At 39.2% G+C, this 21,219-nt stretch overlaps 1 protein-coding gene across 2 annotated transcripts in view; it reads right to left on the bottom strand.

The window, feature by feature from the left end:
• The window catches only part of MAP1B (microtubule associated protein 1B), a 95,251-nt gene that overhangs the window by 8,497 nt on the left and 65,535 nt on the right, over positions 1–21,219 (bottom strand). Inside the window, exons 4-7 of one of the 2 annotated variants that reach the window (XR_016277596.1) lie at positions 15,421–15,561; positions 4,270–10,549; positions 4,094–4,173; positions 615–703 (exon numbers count right to left, since the gene is read on the bottom strand). Coding sequence is in view for 1 of the 2 variants with exons in the window: in XM_089494014.1 (XP_089350140.1) it covers positions 465–703; positions 4,270–10,549; positions 15,421–15,561 (6,660 nt within the window). In the remaining variant the exon portion in view is untranslated. Of the gene's footprint in view, positions 1–464; positions 704–4,093; positions 4,174–4,269; positions 10,550–15,420; positions 15,562–21,219 lie in introns of those variants that run through there. The other variant, XM_089494014.1, reaches the window with a different exon arrangement.

Genomic DNA, 21,219 nt, shown 5'->3' with positions numbered 1-21,219 from the left:
TTGGCTGGAGGATTCTTGGAGCCTCTTTGCTCAACCTCCTTCAACAGAAATCTTGTCAGTCCATCCAAATGCTCCCACCCATCCTTCCTGAAAAGATACACACACACACACACACACACACACACAGAGCAATGAATAAGAAAATATTAAAGACAAACTGTTTCCTTAATAATAGTTTCTTTTCAAATTTAAAGCTGCTAAAAGTTACACTTCTTATATCTGTACTGGATGTGATGAACAAGTGGGACAGTTTGCATTTGGAAGATAGGTTCCCTCCCCACTCAATACAGTTAAAAAAATGATCAGCATGTGAGATGAAACCATTTCTCCCCATTTCAACTAGATAAAGCTCAAAGATAGACTGGTATCAAATAAGTCACAATTTAATGTCTAAATTTAGTAAGTTTCTCCAAGCTCTCTGAAGCTATTTTCAGATTTCAGTTTGGAAATATTGGACAGCTTACCTGCATATTGCTTCCCCATTGAGCTTTCCCTTCTAGCAGGGAGTCCAGGACTGCCCTGCTTGGTTCTTCAGCAGCAGGATCATTCCCACTCACCACATAGTAGGAGGACCTCACTCTCTTGAAAAACTCAACATCAACATTCTTACTATTACTGTGGTTGGGAATATAGACCAGGTCCAAATACACTGGTGGTCCGGGGGGCACAGCTATAGATTTTGTTGGTTTTCCACTTATAGGTCCTTGTTTTAAAAAAGGAGAAAAAAAGAAACAACAGTGATATATTTCAAAGTCGTACACAGCATCAGTTCATCACACCCTGCCTGTAACACTCAAACACTTTTCCTGGTCAATTTGTGTTGTCATTCTATTGATTCTAAATTATTGCTCACAAATGAAAAAATTGTATCCTCAAGGGTTTAATGAGGCAAGGAAGAAAGAAAAAAGCCCTGTTTTGTTATCTGGTGACATCAAAATACTGTAGAAATTGAAAGAGACACAGGGGCTGTACAAACCGTCTTGAAGCACTAGTGTGGCGGTGGCATGGGAGTGTGGCGTTTGGACGATACCAGCCCCGACACTGCCCCCATGCCAGCATCATGCTGCCTGCCTGACCACCTGGCAGGCGCTGTCACAATACTCCTTTCGAACGGCATTTACACGCCATGCACTGAAAGAAGTGCTGAAAAGTGCTGCGGCAGCAGCAAGGGCACCTTTTTTCCAGCTCTAAAAGGAGTGGCATTTTGCTGTTTCTTTTAGAGCCAGCAAAACGTCGGATCAGAGCCATTGTGTGCAGTTGCTGCTGCCCCAATCCAGCATCTGTTTAAGCCCACAGATACTCTATTCATTCAGGGGTGTAGCTACTGGGAAAGGGCAATTTGCAATTTATTCTCAAAATTTTTAGCATTCTACAATGACAAAGTTACTCACACCTTGAACACTTATATTTGCTGTGTTCTCATTTCCTTGGTGACTACATCTGTCCTGTTTCTTGGATGCATAACTGTATAGAAATAGTTTCTCAAATGCTCAAATGAACTTTTAAGTTACCGCAATGCTAAAAATTCAGGGACTAAAGTAATCATTCACTTGGTGGGGCAGAAATATCAATGCCCTCACTTAGCCTCTTCTGTAAAATATTCCTGTATTCGTTTGTCTGTCTGTCTGTCTGTCTCTCTCTCTCTCACACACACACACAGAGACACACAAATGAAAACATGACTTCAGATAAAGAGACAGGCAGATACACAGACAGATAAAGTTCATACACATATGCCAAGCAGGGAGAAAACACTAAATATGATTATTCAATATCATTTATAGTAAAGTCCTTAACCATGCCTTTTGTATGCCTGGTGATACTATTTGTGGCACTGCTGCCAAACAGGAAGAAACAGGAATGAACACTATTCCTAATTATGATTCAAAGGCTGATCAAGTCTTAGAACCAAAGGAAAACTGACAAAGGTCTATAAGGAAAGGACACCAAGCAGAACCATGGCAAAACATGATCTTCTAATTACAGGAGTAAGCTCTCCAGGTGTTCCACAACTCCCCTCATCCCTTACCATTTGCTGTGCTGTCTGCAGCTGAGATCTGTAAGTTGCCCATCCCTGTTCTAACACACACATACATAACACTGATAATGTTATGCAGTTACAACCTGGGAATGAAAGAAGTAGTTTCTTCAAATTAATCAAAAACCTTTGGGAAAAGTAGCAAGGACTTTACAGGAAAGTAATCACTTTGTTAGCTTGAAAATTGTTAAGGTAGGTTTAAGGCCATTAACATTTCAAGTTTCAGTACGAGTCTCATCGACATCAATTTTTTACCATTCAGTGGTTCCTACTACATACAAAGAGACCCCCAGTAGATGGTGTTCAGAATATGAACATCCACTATAAAGGGGAAGTGAAATATAGGGAGGACCAGCAAGACAAACAGAGGGTACACATCAAATCAAAGTCCAAAAGAAGAAAGATAATGAGACTTGCAGTGGTGGCATACAGGGTAATTCTTCTTCTTCAAAAGATATCAGAGATCAGGAAAATCAAATGAACTATAGCAGTAATGCAGAAACAGTGTGCAATATGGATAGCACAAGCTAACTATAATTGTACTGAAGAAATGCAGGAAACTATAGGCAATACAGGAATACTATCATAACAGAAATTGCTTATGTTTGTACAGTGAAGAAAACTGACAGAAGGAAATAAACTAATTTCAAATGAGAAGAGTTCTACAAATACTATGGATTGCTAAAAAGACAAATTGATGGGTTTCAGAGCAAATCAACTCTGAACTTTCACTGGAAGTGAATATGACTGAACTGAGGCTGTCATCCTTTGGATGTGTCATGAGATGATGTGACTCACTGGAAGATGATAATGCTGGAAAAATGAAAGGCAGTAGGAAAAAAGGGAGAGTGAACTACAAGTGGATTGACTCAATCAAGGAAGCCATGGCTCTGAGTTTGCAAGACCTGGGGAAAGTAGTTGATAACCAAGAATCTTGGAGGTCTTTCATTGATAGGGTAACCATAAGTCAAAGTTGACTTTATGGTAAATAGCAGCAACAAAATGTTCATGATTTCAGTCATCATGAGCTTAGATTAGAATGTAGGCCATGAGAAATATAGATGAACGTAGCCTATATTTATAGATGACTATCTCCATCTATATTAAACAACATAACAATGCTAGTACATGAGCTAAAAAAACACAGTTAAAACAGCTAGTCCATGAATTGGTTTTTTTTTTAAAGCAGAGAAACATCTTTCTTAGGATTAAACCAAACATCTGAAAACCAATCCGTTTTCTCTGAAACAAGAGATGACGCTTCTACATGTAATAGACAACGTACCATTTTTCTAGCATATAAGATACAGAGCTGTTTGATGAACATCTCTGCATTTATTTCAATGTTAATTTCTAAAACAAGATTCATTCACATCCTTTGCCATGTAGGAATGAAGTGAAAATACTCCTTGTTAGTCTTCAGTTTATTCTTTATTACTGGGAAGTTGTCTGGGTTTCATGAAGGAACAATAGTCATTCCATTGTTTGCTGTGGTCATTTATTTTATCCCCTATTGTTTGCAAAATAAGAACATCATAAATGAGAAACAGCTATGCTCTTCCCATTTCTTTCTACATCACACTGTAAATGAGGAGTGAGGAACTATTGGCTATCCCAACAGTTTTGGCCTACAACTCCCAGGAATCCCATACAGCATATTCAAAGGTAGGTGATTATGGGAACTGCAGTCTAAAAAACATGAGGGGATCAGGGGGCAACATTCCACACCCCTGTGTTACTTCTGCACTCAAACTACTGTAGTCTTTAAACTTAAGTGTCTCAGAACAATGAATTGGACTGGGGTTGCATCATATATATATACACAGTATGAATATATTGATGTTGTCTATGTGCTACAAAAGCTGGAGAAAACAGTAGCATAAGTCCGTTATTCCTACAACAATCACAGCTGTTATTAAAAAATAGTAGCTACCTCAAACATTGTCCAGAAATGCAGCCATTCTTATTATTTAAATTAAAAACAACCTAGATAAATATGTATTCATCAAAATCTCATTGAGCAGTCATATATGATGGCACCAAAATTATACAAACCAACAGTCTCTTGCATAAATTGATTTAAGATTGCAGTAACGGTCCTTCTGTAAATAACTGCTTTTGTCAAACAGTTATATCTACATAAAGACAACAAAAATTATTATTACACTGTGCTCAGATTTTTGCTTTATGTCATAAGAAAACATGTATTTCTCCTATCTCCATAATCTTACCTGCAGTTGTAGTCTTCGCTGACTTTGATGTTGTGGAATTGGCTGCATTTTTGGTTTCCTTATCTTTCTCCTCATTGCGGGAAGATTTTATCTCAGGAGTAGAGATATTTTTGGCAGCTTTCTCCACTGACTCCTTCTTCTTTGGAGAAGCTGTTCTTGAAACTTTATCCAATGATTCCTTCAAACCAGCAGGCTTGGGTGAAGCCACCTGTTTTGATTTACTGTCACTCTTCTTGGCAGGAGAAGAAGACTTGGTCTTTGTGCCCTGTTTTTTCGTTTTTGTTTTTTCCTTCAGATCCTTCCTCAAAGGTTTGCCTAAGTTCTGATCAATAGGCAAGGTTTCTGGATCTACCATTGAAACATCAGGGTGTCTAGGTGAAGGGCTACGATCTTGCATTGGGACTGGTGGAGGGTCAATGTGTTCGTATGTGATGGTTTTATCTGTTGGAATGGTTTCAGATTCATCTTCAGAATCAATGTTAGCATCTGCCGTAATGGAAGGGCACTCTTCTGTCTCAGGCGGCACATCTGAGTCAGTCTGTGATGGAGCAGATTCACTTACTGAGGTTGGAGGAGTTTCACCACAAAGGCGAGCCTGTTGTTTTCCTCCTGAAGGTGGTTGTCCTCCTCCAGATTGAGTCAATGGTTTCTCTTGTTCTTGAGGCTGTTCCTCACTTGCAAACCATTCTAAAGGGTTAGGATTAATAAATGAAGGTGAAAGTTCTGTTTTGGGATGTTTATATTCACAAGAAGAAACAAGGCATAAATCAACATCTTGACGAGTTTCTGTTTTTTCTGAAACAAAGTATTTATCAATTTCATAATGGTAGCTAGCTGTGTCGGGTGACTTGGTGGCTTTCCCAATCACTTCATAAGAGTAACTGACTGCCTCAGGTGATTTGCTAGTTTTTCCAATATCCTCATAAGAGTAGTTGATTGTTTCAGGTGATTTGCTTGTTTTTCCAGTGGTTTCATAAGAGTAGTTCACAGATTCAGATAATCTAGGTGGGGTTTCACAGGAATAATCAAAGGCTTCTAGTGATTTAGTGGCTTTCCCTGCTGCTTCATAGGAATAACTATCAATCTCAGGGGATCTGGTGGTTTTCCCTGTGGCAACATAGGAATAATCAAGAGCTTCAGGGGATCCTGTAACTTTCTCTATTTTTTCATAGGAATAACCAATGTCCTCTGGTGACTTGATGGTTTTTCCAGTCCCATTATAAGAGTAATTAAGAGCTTCAGGTGATCTTGTAGTTTCCCCAGCATCTTCTTGTTTTGTACAGTCTAGAAGCTCTTGACTATGTTTTGTTAAAGTATCTTGAACTACTGAGGTATGATAACCAAATGATTTGTCTGGGGACATGTGCAATGATAATGGAGGTGACTGGCTAGTGGCAGTTGTTTCTTTAATCACAGGAGGTGAATCTGAAAAACCAGGTGAGTATAAAGGAGAAGTTTCCCGTGGTGTTAATGGAGACAAATCAGACTTTGGTGAAAGTTTTTCTCCCAGGCTCTGCATTTTTTCTGATGAAAATGCAGAATGTAATGGCATATCATGAGGCTGGGTAACACCTGATATAGTTTCCTCTTGCAGTGGAGAACTTGCTGGTGAAGGTGTATGTGCTGAGGAGGAAGAGGGTGAAGCCTCTATCTGAGAAACTGAAATGATCTCTGAAAGATCCTTCTCATGGCTATAACATGCTTGGTCCACTGGTGATATTTTATGTGGGAAAGAGTGCTCCTGCATGTCTGAAGGGCTGTAATCAACTTCAGTTGGACCATTTTCAGATATATGGTGCATAGCAGTACCTACTATGGGATGTTCAGGGGACTGTCTGCTAAAGTCCATTGCCAAAGACTGCTCTGGTGAATCTTGTCCAAATTCAACAGACATTGTTGATTGTTCAGGAGACCTATGATCTTGAACAGGTGTCCTTGATTTTGCTGTTTTAGGAGAAAAATCTGGGGGAGAAATTGACATAGGTCGTGGGCATTCTTCTTTAGATGGAGACATTTCAGTTTCCTGGAATGTTGTTGGTGTTTGTACAACAGATACAGAAAGAGAATCATCTACTTCAGTTGAGTGAGGGGATCCAACCTCAGCATGTAGTGAAGGAGATACATCATCGGTGGTAGGTTCTGGGAAGGAACTAGTAGCAACAGATGCTGTGGAAACAGAGGCAACCCCCTCAATATGTGAATAAGTGTCTTCTGCTACAACTTCATCAACAGGAGTTGCTGATTTATCAGAGACTGTACCTTCAGAAATTGACATTTTGGTGTCTTCTTTGAAACAACCAAAATGACTAATATCTACCTGTGTAGGAGAAACCTCTCCTAACTTCCTTTCATCCAAAACAGATACAGGCTGAGTTTCAGAAGCTTCTAGGTCACCCTTTTTTTTTTCTAGGACAAAGTCTGATTTTGGTGGTGTAAGCTGCATGTCTTTTTTACCTTGCTGTTCTTGGAAAACAGTTGTAGAAGTAACCTCAGAAACTGGGCTCTTTTGCAAGGGAGATCCATCTTTTTCACTCTTTTCAGAGAGGCTCTCTGCTTCTCTAGGGGGAGATTTAACATCAGCACTCAAAAATGCATCATAGGAAGACTCTGAACCTATAAGTGGTGGGCTTCGTAAAGGTGAGAGCACTTTTTCAAATGGCGATTCAGAGTCAGGCACTGGTTCATCCATTGGGCTTATTCTGTTTTTATCAATATTATCTTTGGCATCACTAATTTCAAAGCTGATTGGAGCTTCTGTTGCTTTTCCAGCAATGTCAGATGGAAGTTGGTTTGACTTTTCATCTGTGGGAGACTGATAATAAGGGGTGTGTCCTGCACTACCAGCAGCCGATTGTGAAGGGGACACCACTTCCAATGTTTTATCATCAGGACTGGTGCAGTGCTCTTCCTGGCTTTCATGTTGTTTTTCAGACACTGCTGTGAGAGCTGTAGGTTCAGATGACACTTTAATCTCATTGGGAGTCAGGGAGAAGTTCACACTACGTTCACTAAGAGGTGTTCTAGCAACCGGTGACAGAGGGATTGGACTTTCATCTATCGGGCTATGCTTCTCATCCAAAGCTTCTGAAATTTCTAATTTTCCAGTACTTTTGACGTCATGTTCTTGTTGGCGGTACAGATCTTGGAAGGAGGATTTGCTGAATTTGTCTTCCTCTAAAGAAGAAGGTGGTGAAATAGTAGAAGCTGAAACATTGTAATCTTTACCTTCAGTGGCATCTGTTTTAGATCCTTCAGATAACCCATTGAAAGCATCAGGAAGTTCAGGAGGTTTAGGCCTAGTAAAATCTTGAGTGTATAGAGCTGACTCATACTTAGTAATGTTAACATATTCTTGGGAAGGGGATTCACTTTCTTCATTATTAGTTTCATCACTCATCACATCTCTTGGAGTTGACATTTCATCCATTGGAGTTGGTTCACTGGATATTTCAATAGTGGATTGGGTATAACCCGAAGTAGCAGTAAATTCCTCAGGCTGGTCTTCTCTGTTTTCTTCATCTGAAACAGTTGCTTCACTTTCTGAACCACCAGGTAAAGTTTCATCCTGGATTGAAGATGCTGGTTCCTTAGCAGGAGACTGAGATTCTAAGTGCTTCATTGGAGTGATTATATGCAAGCCATATTTGGCATCAATCTCACCAGCCTCTGCTGCTTTATCCACCACAGCCATAACATAGTCCTCTTCAGTTTCTATTTTCTCAGTTTCTTCTTCATCTCTGACATCCTCAGTTTTGTCTTCCTCCTCAGCGTCTTCTTCAGTCTCTTCTGTTTCTGCCTTTTCAACTGTTTCATCTACATTTTCTTCATCTTGCTCTTCACCCTTGGCTCTCAACTCTGCTTTTTCATCATACTGAAAATCTTTCATTTTTTCGTACACATGTGTTCTAGCCATTTCTTTTTCAATCTCCTCAGTTTCTATTGTATCCTTCATATCTTGTTGTCTGATGCCTAGAGGTTCCCCTTCTTCCTCATTGTCACCTTGTTCTTCAGCCTCCTCTGTCTCAGCCTTTTCTTCATAGTCACCTGCCTCAGAAGATTCTTCCAAACCAGTTCCTTCATCTTCAAATTTTTCATTGTCGTCAACCCTCTCCTTTCCTACAGACTCCAGCTCTTCAGGAGTTTGCTCACATTCTCCTTCAGGTTCAGTGGTTGTTATGCCTTCGTCAGGAGAATCAGCGGACCCACCTGTTTTTTCTTTCTCAACTTCATAATCTTCCTTTCGTTCTATATCGGTTATCTTGTCTTCATTTTCTATTATGTCTCCCTGAGGCTTTGTCTCATTCACCACTTCAACTTCTTCAGCTTTTAATTCTTCAAAGTCTTTTGTTAAATCCTCTGGGGAAGACATGAGTGATCTCTCAACTTCAAGTTCTTTCCCACTTGCTGCTACACCTGCAGCTGCTACTGTTGCAGCAACAGCCCCCAAAGCCGTCACTGCAGCTGGTGTTTCGGAAACTTTAATCTCTTTCTTGAGTGACTTGCTTTTAACTTTGTCCTTTGGTTTCCCAAGAAGCCCACTTTCTTTTTTGATAGATTCTTCCCTCTTTTGTGGCTTAGGCTTTGTGGCAGTCTTTTTTGACTCGGGCAAAGAGGCAGATGTTTTCTTTGTTTCTTTAAGAAGCTTCTTGGGCTCTTTCTTTTCTTCTTTTTTAATTTCCTTTTTCTCTTCTTTCTTAGATTCTTTTGGGAGAGTTTCTTTCTTTGATTCTTTTTTAGTTTCTTTTTTCACATCTTTCTTGGTATCTTCCTTTTTAGGCTTTTCTTCTTTCTTAGACAGGGTTTTTTCCTCTCTCTTAGATACCTCTTTCTTTGGTTTTTCTTTCTCCTCTTGCTCAGATTTTACTTTCACATCCTTTCTCACATGCTTCTCCTTTATTACTTTTGGTTTGACATCTGCTGCTTGTTTTTCGGCTGGTTCAGATTTTACAAGCTGTTGTTCCTTAGCTGTCAAATCCTTTTCTGTCACAGACAGCCTAGTTTCAGCTTTTGTTGTTTTATCCTTTTTTGCTGTGGATTTCTCTTTAGTTTCTACTTTTGGAGTCTTTTCAGGTGGACTGAACTTCCCTGTGTCAGGTGCCTCCTCTCTTGATTCCTTTCTGACTGTTTTGCTAGATAGTGGTTTTGTGACAGGCTTGAGACTTTCCTTACTCTCTGTTCGCTGTTTAAGTTTTGTTTGTTTTACTGCTGGACTTGCCACATTTCCAGTGAGGTCCTTCTGTGTAACAGTTGGCTGCTTAAGAAAGTCTAAATGTTTGAGTTTTTCTAGTCCATCTAGTATGCTATATTGAGTACTATTCCCTGGAAAGAGCACTCTGATGATTTTTTCAGTGGGGTTTGCTGGGTGCCATACAATCAAAGAGGATATTGATGTTAAATAGGAAACTGGGATGTCTATCTCTTGACCATTTGGTAGCACCAGTTCAGCTTTATCTTTGTTTGTACCTGTCCACTGATGCATGAAATATTGCATCTCTTTGCTGTTTTTGACTGGGTTAAGCACATACATTTCAAGCTTTCCTACTCCCATTTTTTGAAAAAGGATAATGGGCTCAGTGCTGTTTCCAGCATTTCTAAAGAGAGGTTCTGGTTTCATAGACAGCTTGCTTAAGTAGTGAAGTGTAAAACAGGCCTCCTCTATGCTTCTTTTTAACTGGAAATTAGGATCGGGGTTTCCTAGGCTTTCAGGGACATTAAGAAATACAACTCCTAAATCAGGTGAAATTAGATTTTTCATCCAGTCACTGTTAGTAGTAGAGCCTTGAGACTGCTCCTCTTCTAATTCAGCTATTTTTCGTTGTAGCATACTGTTAATTCCTGGCAGGTTGTCATCTCCAATGTGGGTGAGCAGAATTGAATCCACTCTGTCCAAATGTCGGATGAGTTTCCAGAAGCAAGATTTTCTCTCTGAGCCCCCATTGATGAGCATGTTGAACCCATTAACTGCAAACAATGCAGAATCTCCTCTTCCACCTGGGAAAATGTAACAGCAAGGCTTAGAAAGCTTCAGAAAACCTCCTGATGTTGGTGGCTCCAAGATATCAAAAGGTGATGGCACTTCCACTGATTCTGACAGGTATTCTGTGAATTCTGAAAGTCCTTCCATTTCAGGCAAGATAGAGGAAGAGTTGAGTTTGATATTGATGAAATCTTGAAGGTTATGCCTGTCAAGATTTGAATTCTTCCAGTCCCCTTCCTCAGGACAGAAAAGAGTTAAGCTGGCTTTATTGGCAGGGTGAGTAGTGCTCAAGAGTTCTCCAATCTGAAGTTGCAAAACACAAGAGGAGATATTATAAGGTAACTTACACTGAATCATTTTATGAAACTGAATAGCTATTCTTGAGGTCACCATAAACCTGAAAATAAATTCCTTTTTGAAGAGAAAAAACCAATATTTATCCTAAACATCTTCTAACCCATGGTCTAAATACTATCCTTTATTCATGTGTTGTGACTCACTAGTACTTTTCACATCCTATTAGTCCCAGGCAGGCAGGAAAAAAATGAAGATTTATCAAGCCCTTCTTGATTCACTATAGGCGAGTTCCAAACAAGGCCCAGAATCTTGTGGAATTATGTCTCTGTAAGTGGATTTACATGTGTGGGGATTAGAATTGGGCAGTTCTGTAAAGCCCATTTCCAGTAAAGGGCTGTTACATTACTACATAGGGGAACCAGCAAAGTGACCAATGTGCTTTTGGACTGATGTACAAGAGCCCAATGTACAATGAGACCAAGGCCTCTAAGTCCCATTGTGTTATGTTGTACATCAAGGCCCTTGTAGGGAGTGCCAATGCACATCAGAACATTTCTGTCAGTTGTCCAGTTGTGCATCATTGCAATGAGGTTTCTTAGTGCCTCTGCTACATAGCAAAGTATACATGAAGTACACTGCAATAAAGGATTCTAGCCAATATTTGGTTTGATGAGTAACAATTTGTGCATGTCTGTTTTAAACCATAGCTATTCTTAAACAGTTACCAACCCACATAAACTCCAGTAGAGTTATCCAGCAGCCTACTGTTTAAAGACACTTGTGCAAATGTAGCTCTGTATACATATCTAGTCTCTATACAGAGTGCATAGGAGACTGGATCTAGGCGACAGCTCAGAAGAGGCTACAGTTCAAATAACTGGTAGCCATACATGAGAGATAAAGCCAACTCTAAACACAAACTTCATTTATTTTCCATATATACCATATGCACAGTATTTTAAATAATTTTATGCAAGAAACAAAGTTTGTGTAACGTCAGAAAACAAAGTTGTTACAATCTCAGCCACCCAAATTTGGATTTTGGGGTATTTTGGGATTTCTGGATATGGGATATTCAACCTATAACAATGGCATCAATAACTTCAACAACATTTAGGGGTTGTTGGTTTTTTTTTAGATCAACAGTGAATCTCTATTATTCCAGTGGGGACATCAAGATTATTTCTGAATTGCCTTTTTTGGCTGATTGCTGCCAAATTTTTAATTTCTCTGTGTTTTGATCAATTTGTCACTTGATTGCTGTCTGATCAGTAGTTTGTAAATAAGCAAGACACCCATGTTATACTGCGTACAGAAAAACAGGACAAAAAGCCAAAATTTAACAACAAAAAATAGTGCTGTAAAGCAAAGGTGGGCAGAAGGCAGCCTGGGTTCTACTGATAGGTTTTTTGAGTCATCTACAGACATTTGACCAAATTCCAACTGTTTAACAAGGACAGTTTTGATATCTACATGAGACTGGTAAAATGCCTAACTGGCAGTAACTTACATAAAGAATTGTATTTGTTTATGCAAGTAAGTACAGAAGATAGGGTACAGCAGCTTATTGGACCTGCCACCCAAATTACTGTTGAATTTGGTTCTAATTGATGGTGGGGGGGAAATTAAATGGACCCCATTAGCCTAAGGTTTGTCCTTTCCAGCACTAAAGAGCTGGTTCAAATCAAGTTGCTTATTCTTTGTGATAATAAAAACCTTGCTATAAAACCTTAATTAGCTAGAAGAGGTGGAAAAGAGTAAGTAAACAAAAATATATTTACTTAGGAGACCAACACTTCTTTTCCTAAGGAAATAGATTTATCTGCTTTAGAGATGTAAGCACTTGTTTCTTTTGTATTTTAATGCACAATATTGTTCATTATTTATTTTGAAACTAATAGTCACCAAAGTCACAGGTTTAAATACTTCACCTAAAAGGGGGGGGGGGGGGATCACCCAACATGTGTTCATGTAATGAGCTGTTTAGTAAATAAATATATATTAAGATGACTGAACAGCTGTATTGTATTTATAGGTCACTGAAACTGACAAGACAGCCCACCTTATGGGAATATAGATAGATTTCATCTAAATGTCAAGCAGAACTTTATGTTTAAATGCCACAGCACTATTTAAAAAGTAAAACAGGAAACAAAATTGGGAGAGTAAACACTTCAAGATATGTGAAACACATTAAGGCAAAGAACCCAGTTTATGAAAAGACTGTCAAACAGATACACATCTAAAAATTTTTTAAAGGTTTGCATTTCCTATAAAATAACTGGAGGCAGCTTGGAGAAATTACCTTTTTGAACTACAACTCTGAGAATCCCTCCAGTTTCTCATCTTTTGTACTACTAAGATTTGTAGAGCAAAAAATGGTGGCTTGAATTCTACTGGAGTTGGGCATTTATGACTGGTTTGTATTCGCAGTCCCTAGATATTCACTAATTTATGGAATATGTAGGTATCATGAAAATCTCCCATTTACTGTGCAGCAGCTACTGTGAGCAACAGTGTTCTGTTCCCTTGTTAATGAGAAAGCAGCTGACAGAGATTTTTACCCTCACCTGCCATGAGTGATCCCCTGTGTAAGGGGGAATTGTGACAAGGACCCCTATTCTGGTTGTAGCACTGGAAATTACTCATGAGAGGAGATGGAAATATCAATCAGCTGCTTCTCAATCAACAGGGGAACAGAACCCTGTTGCTCACAGTGGCTGCTGGTTAGCAAGTATGTATTGCTGCTTAGATATGTACATAACTATGGTGGTTGTGTAGCTAAGTAGGTGATAACGAGCTCTGGCCAAAGTTGGCAAGCTTAGTCTGGAGGTGTCAGCTATTGAAATACTCTTCCAATGTTTTTGCCTTCTTTCCAGGAAGACTGTATCACATGACAACAAGATGGAAGTCAGTATTTTAGTATTCAAGAAATAGAATTTGCTTTTTATTTCAGGGTTGTTCCCAAACAAAATCTGTGTATGTCTCCTATAAATATGGATGCTTCTAATTTCTAAAAAGGAAGGGTATTTCCACCACCCTGCACCTTTAATAAAACACTAAGAGGCTGTACCGACTGGCCAAGGGATGGAGTAGGGGCATGGCGTCCACATGACACATACCCCGCCCTGACTCCAGGCTGGCGTGATGCCGCATCACATGGTGGGCGGTGGCACGGCGCTCCTCTGGCGCTGCGTCTAGATGATGCAGCACCAAAAGAGTGTTGAAAAGCCGTGGCACCAGAGGCTATGGTGCCCTTTCCGTGGCGTATAAAAGAACTGCTTTTTGCAGCTCCTATTTGCACTGTGGAAAGGCAAAATCGGGGCCGTGGCATGTGGTTGCCACGGTCCAGATCTGGCACTAAAAGTGGCAATCTGTACAGCTCCTTAGTTTGAACACTGGCATTTAAACTAGGGCTGGATGGAATAGAGATAAGAAAGTTCACTATCCCTGCCCGTTTTGTTTTTGTTCATTTATGAGAACAAACTGTTGTTCCATTTTCAGATTCATCTGTGTTGTTGCTGTCCTTTTGAAAATAAAACTGTTATTTTCTGCAAATAAATTTACAAGGAAATGTTAGCTGAAAATATGAATTTTAACCCAAAATACACATTTATGTAAAATTTTGGGGAGGTCTTCTAAGCTGAAAATGCATTGAAAAATTCAGAGAAGCATTACACACATTTCTTACATATGCCATATATCCATTCCTTCATTAGAGACTAAGCTTCTGCTTAGACTGTTTCATGCCAGGGGTCTTAGAGGCATATCCATGATATAATGAGTTTCATAATCAGTGTGACTCACTGCTTTCTTTAGTGATATTGTACTGTTATGCGTATCCATTTTATTGCTGCTTTTCCTAAATAAAATGGCTACCTGCCTAGGGAAGAAAGCTGCAAGGTATTTTGAGACACAATTCAAGACATTTTTCCTTTAATGGCCTATGGAATATGGCCATTGCTTACTCGGGGGGAGGGGATTCCTCTTATATGTTCATACATGTGAATCTTTTGAAGAGGCCCTTCCACAATTAACCATGCTTTCTGACATGAACGTACCAGGATTTACCAGGAGAAGCAGCAAAAAAAATCTAACTGCACTAGCAGCTGGCTGTTATCATGATATTTAAATATATGCCATGGCTATAAAATCTAAAGCTTTCTTAGTGCTGGTATCTCAGGTACAGATTTTCCTGATCAGTCAGGTGTGGCAATCTACAACTCTTTCGACCCACAGGAAATTGGCTAAGCAGTCAGTCCCTCCTTGCTGAAACATACTTGCTTATTTCTATAGAAGCAGACTTATTTTGGAGGCCTAAATACCTTTAAGTCACCATTTTCTTCAGGGATCAAAATGCCAGATCCCATCTGGTTACTGCCTGGATGGGGGACCATCGAGGAATACCAAATAGGCTATATTTCACTTCACAGTATTTTTTGCCTTTAAAAACGCTTACAAAATTCATGGGATTGCCCCAACTTGACAGCCAGATTGAAAGCACATACATACACAAACAAACTTGTTTGTACCTAAGAACTGAGTTTTTGTATATTAAGCTTTTCCTAATATGATCTGACTTTTATTTTGCCAACCTTTTCACAAAACGTATGTCTATCACAGCTTGGAAAAGTTCCTTTTCTGGGGTGACTATAGTTAACAGATCCTGTCAGCCAGCATGCCCAGCTTGGAAATTCTTGGGAGTTGTACTGCAAAAAAGTAACATTTCCTCTAACAAATCTCTGAAATAAATGTGCACATTACTAATTCTGGAAAGAAACAACCCAACACTTCATAAAAGTTTGTCACATTAGGTTAGATTATAAACCAATTGTTAAAGATTCTAGTTATTAGTATTGAACAATAAAAAGACAAACCTCTTGATCAGTGAAGATCTCAATAAAATTCTGAAATGAGAAAGATCCAGACTGAAGAATAAGCTCTCCTGTATTTTCAAAGCTTTGCCCAGTTAGTACTAGAAGTTTGTGCCTTGCAGCATCCGTTATCATTAAACGCACCTGTGATAAGAGAGACACTCAAATTATCATGGATTGAAGAAGGTTATGCATCATTTGTTTTGCTTTATATTTTCCATTTTTTTTCCTTTTTGTGTAATCCTTAATGCTACAGACTCCATTTGGATTACGTATATCATAAACCAGGGAAATGGAGGAATTCTGGCTTGTGGTAGGAATGGTTTCATGGTTTGTATATTGTGTCATTTCAATGGGGCTGCTCTCTTCTCTGGTTGGTTTCTTTAAACTTCTAAAGTTCTTTCTGTTTAGCTGCTCCTGCAGCAAGCAGGGAGAAATGCAACTAGTACACAAAAATGCCACACATCCCTGGTTTATCATGTCATCTAGACTGGTCCAAAAGTATGGGATTTCAACCTAAGAACCAGGGAGATGATGCAGTGTAAACTGTGGCCAATGAAGAGAGTGATTATTTTATTAAATATACCACTATCATCAATTTGCATAAACACATGTGTACATAAACAGAAATTAGGTGGGACTCTTTAGCAGAAAAATCTTTTTCTTGAGAGTTAAGATGAACACTGATAATAAAAATGTTTTCCCAACTTTTTGCTTTTATCACTAGCTCTATTCTCCTCTACTGTTTTCTCAGGCACATCCAACTGTAAACTGACTTTGTCATATGGGAACTCTTTGCTGACAGAATCAAAATGAAATGTCTGAAAATGTGAAGGCTCTTTTCTCCTTACAAAGGGCTGGGCAACTGCCATGAGCTAAAGAGCCTTTTCAGGTTGGTTAAGTGCTGGAGAGACACACATTTTTTCTTCTTTTTTTTAAGAAATAGTTTAAAACTGCAACATAAAATAAGTTATAAATTATATGAAATTAATTAATACATTTTTTTAAAAATTCTCAACTAAACATTATCTGACAAAATTCCTCCACTCATGCTTATTATCAAATTTACACTTGTTTTATTTATATGTTAAAATATTTATGCTGTTGTTGTTGTGTGCCTTCAGTTGTTTCCAATTTATGGCTGCCCTAAGGCAAACCTATCATGGAGTTTTCTTGGCAGGATTTGTTCAGATGTTTTTACTTCCTCTGAGTCTGAGAAAGTACAGTATGACTTTCCTAAGGTCACCCAGTGGGTTTCCATGGCTGAGTAGAGATTCCATCCCCTCTGATGACAATTGCAAAGAAAACCCTGTGATAGGTTTGCCTTAGGGTTGCCAAAAGTCTGAAATGACTTGAAGGCACACATCAACAACAACAACAGAGAATGCATACAAGTATTAGATCTCAAAGGCTTTAATGAAAGCCCATGTTTTAGTTTAGCACTGAAATTAAGCCAATGTTGGCGCCAATTGGGCCTCCAAGTGGAGTATATCCTACTACTGGGGACTCTTTCATGCTACACAATTAAAGCATTATGATTTCACTTTAGTTGCCATGGCTTCATCCTATGGAATTTGGGGATTTGCAGTTTAGGGAAGAGTATATAGAAATCTCTACCAGAAAGTCTAATGCTGAACCAAACTACAAATCCCAGGATTCAACTGGATATAGCCATGATAATTAAAGTGGAATTATAGTGATATAACTGTATAATGTGAAAGGGTCCTCCTGGGGGCATTACAACAGAGAAAGCCCCTCTCTCATGCCTTTCAACAATGTATTACTTCCACAGGAGGGATGCTGAGGAGGTCCTTCCAGCAGCCCTCAGTCCTTAGGCAAATATATATACTGTAGGAAGAGACTTTTCTTCAAGTACAAGGGTCCAAGCCATTTAGGACCCTAGAATGTCATCACAACCAATTTGAATTCAGACTGGCACCATACTGGCAGCCAATGCATTTAAAGCAATTGTGCTACAACTTCTGGCTGAAGAAAAGGCAGCTCCTCATAGAGCACATTGCAGTCGTCTAGTTAACAAGTTATAACTTCATGAACTACTGTAGCTTATTTAAACCTGCCCAGAAAAGCCACAATTGACACTGGGGCAAAACATTTTTTTCTTTTTTAATTGAAACTTTATTGTTAAGACCAACGATAGATAACACACAAACACAGAAAAGAGAAGGGGGGAAGGGGGAGACATCAAATTACTTTTTATACCTACAAACATTAATGAATACATACTAACATAATAATAGATACAATGAAAGACTTTCAACTTTCTTCAGCTTCAGTTTTTAACTTAACCTTCCACATTTCCTCTCATCATATAAGGCAAAGCAATTATATAAAATCTACTTTAAGTAAACTGGGATCGTAACTTTCAAATAACACACATTTCTTATCTCTGCCTGTTTTCACATCAACTACTGACACCTATTACCATGTATCCCCCTCCCTCTGTTGTACATATTCTATAAATAATATCCATTCTTTCGGGAAACCATTTATAGATTTCCCTCTAATCAGATGCGTCATTTTCTCCATCTCTGCAATTTCCATCATGAAGCTGGGCCCAGACATTCTAAGCCACTGAGTCCACTTGGACCTCTAGTGACAGACACATCTACGAATACTTAGAAGCTACAGGATTGCTTCCTTAGGGGCAACACAACCCCATCCATATATCCCTATTCCTGGACTCAGGAACTAACCATCCACAGAGCCTCTATCTTACCAGGTTTCAGCTTAAGCTGATTGGAGCTCATATGTAAATAAAGCTTATATGTATTTGTGGAGTCTCCTTCCTTGGATGGCCATCTGTTGGGAATGCTTTGATTGTGATTTCCTCCATGGAAGGGGGCTGGACTGGATGGCCCTTGTGGTTTCATCCAACTCTATGATTCTATGTTCTTAATATACTTATTATATTTATTGATACTGAAATAAAAGGAACCAAATTGATTGTGATATTGACAACAGTATTGACTACTCATTGGCCATAGAACATGTATATCTTTTTTTTCCCATGAACCAGAGTGCATTTAGTGGTCTACTGTCAAATTCTGGTGACAAATCACAATGCCATTTTTTTAAAGAAAAAAGAAACAAACATTCTGGGAAGCAAGAAAGGTGATGCATTTTTGCCTGCTCCTGTTGCATCAAACAGTTCAATTGTTCTTAAATAATTTTACCTTGTGCCATATTTGGGGGGGGGGGGGGGGAGAGAGAGAGAGAGAATACTGCCCTGAATTCATGTTTGCCTTTCATTGTGAGTTCAAGGGTATTCACTATAGAGCTTGGAACAGCAGGAAAACCACCTAATCAGAAGCAAATCCCAAGCTGCTTTGGCACTAATTGTGTTGGGATATAAAAATGTAACATTATTTTTGATAGGTCAAGTCCATTTACTGTATGTCTTTTTCAGAAAACAGTGAGAAAAAGATTCAACTGTCTAATGAATGTCACTTAAATCACATCTGTTTTAATTGCACACAATCCATTTTAAAAACTGAATTATCTTGGCTTTATTGTTTCCTGTGTTTAGTAGCAAAGCTCTGGGAAAGTTGCCAGCTTTTCAAACAAAGCCAATTGCTTTTTCAGGGGTGGGGGAAAAAAGGGCAGTGAAACTTCTTGTTGGTGTATTTAATGTTTATAACATGGCTACTTCATTATATTCCTGCACCTAATAGATGGCTCTCAGAACTATTTTAAAAATAAACATGTTCTTGCTAAATATTCTGCAAACTGTATCTGTTAATAATGTAAGATCTCTGGGGCTAACAGAACTGCAGAAGTAATCCAGTTTCACACCACTTTAATTGTCATAGCTCAATGCTATGGAATTCTGGAAATTGTAGTTTGTTGTGGAGTCAGAGCTCTCTGACAGAAAACATTAAATGTCTTACAATCCTACTATTCCCAGAATTTCATAACACTGAGCCATGGCAGTTAAAGTGGTGTGAAACGGGATTATTTCTGCAGTGCAGATGCAACCTGTGTCTGTTGCTAATACAGGTAAAGTTTTCTTCATAAGACCAAATGAAGACAACAAAAAGGAACACAAACACTGCCAAAGAAATGACCAAAGTTAAGCGAGACAAAAAATTATGAAGGCATAATGGTAAAAATATTAAAATTAACAATACATTTTGTGATGACGTAGATCCAAGCTAAATTAGTGATGCTATGTTCCTATGAAAATTAATGGGACGTAAGTTCTCTCACTGTTTTTAATGGGGCTAGAAGATCATGATTTAAAGCACAGTTCTATTTAACCAAGAAAGCTGAAAGCCAACCAAGCCAACACTAAGCCAGCTGAAGTGTGTTAAATCCAAATCCCTTTCATCCTCAGAGTATTAAAAATTATTCAGGACTGCACTGGCCTAAGTTTGCATAGGCAAGGTGACTGTCTTCCTGGGCTGGGGAAAATTTTGGATCTGGCATAACCTGGCTCCTTCCTCACGCTTCTTTTTCTTCACCTCTTTTTGACTTAGATCCTCCTAACAGCTGGTGTCTGAGATCAACAGGCACAAGTCAGAATACCATCATAACAACAATTCAGCTGGCAGAAACATTTCTGCATGTTCTGGATCCTCTATAGGAGGCACATCGCTGAGTTAGGGATGCATTCAACTCTTAAAAGGCAGCAAAAGAAAACTGGCTAGGAAAGCAACTGAGCCACTGGGTAACAATGGAATTATTAATAGTGTGCTAAACGCAAACAAGGAGATTGCAAAGAACTGATTCTCTTTTTCAGTTAGTATAATAATAAATAAATAATAAAACTTATTTGTATACCGGTTTTCCTCCAGATCAAAACGGTTCACACATGTCACAATACAGCACATCAGCAATTACAGATAATACAGTAAAAACTTTAAAACAGCATATTAAAACAGTCAGGCCATCGGATGATCTTAATCTATTAGGGAATACTTTCTCTACAGCGAATCGGGACGTTATGCTACCTGGAAGAGATAGGTTTTCAATGCCTTCTTGAAGGCTGCCAATGTAGGGCTAAGTCAGATGTCTTCCGAGAGTGCATTCCAGTGGGTTGGAGCTGTCACTGAATAAGCTCTTTGGTGAGTTACTGCTAATCTCACCTTTGGGTATTCAAGTACATATTTTCCAGTAGTTCTAAGGGTGTGGGGCGGATTATATAGGGAGAGGCGCTCCCTCAAGTAACTCGGGCCCAAGCCATGTAGGGCTTTATAGGTAACGACCAACACTTTGTATAGCGCCCGGAAGCTAATTGGCAGCCAGTGTAAAGATTTTAATACTGGTGTTATATGGTCAGTTCTTGAAGTTCCTGCGACCAATCTGGTTGCAACATTTTGAACTAGCTGAAGCTTCCGAACCTGGTACAAAGGTAGCCCCATGTACAGCGCATTACAGAAATCCAAACGAGAGGTTACCAGTGCATGTACTATCGTTTCAAGGTCCTTTTGGTCCAGATAGGGACGCAGCTGGCAGATCAGCCGCAGCTGATACCAAGCGCTCCTGGCCATCACATCCACTTGAGATGATAACTGTAGAGATGGATCCAGGAGTACTCCCAAACTGCGAACCTTGTCCTTTAGGGGGAGTGTGACCCCGTCCAGGACAGGATGGCAAATTTCCTTGTCTAGATTAGGGGCGCCTATCACGAGTACCTCTGTTTTCTCTGGATTCAGCTTGAGTTTGTTTTCCCTCATCCAGCCCATTACTGATCCCAGGCAGGCATCCAGAGGAGAGGTGCCATCCTTAGTCACTGTATCAGTCGGAGACATGGAGAGATAGATCTGGGTGTCATCAGCGTAC

The sequence above is a fragment of the Sceloporus occidentalis genome, unplaced genomic scaffold, assembly GCF_023333645.1.
Source record: "Sceloporus occidentalis isolate IW3139 unplaced genomic scaffold, rSceOcc1.0.p SCAF_1, whole genome shotgun sequence".
NCBI lineage: Eukaryota > Metazoa > Chordata > Lepidosauria > Squamata > Phrynosomatidae > Sceloporus > Sceloporus occidentalis.
Note: the sequence above shows the minus strand (reverse complement) of the source record. Positions and strands in the feature narration are given on the sequence as shown.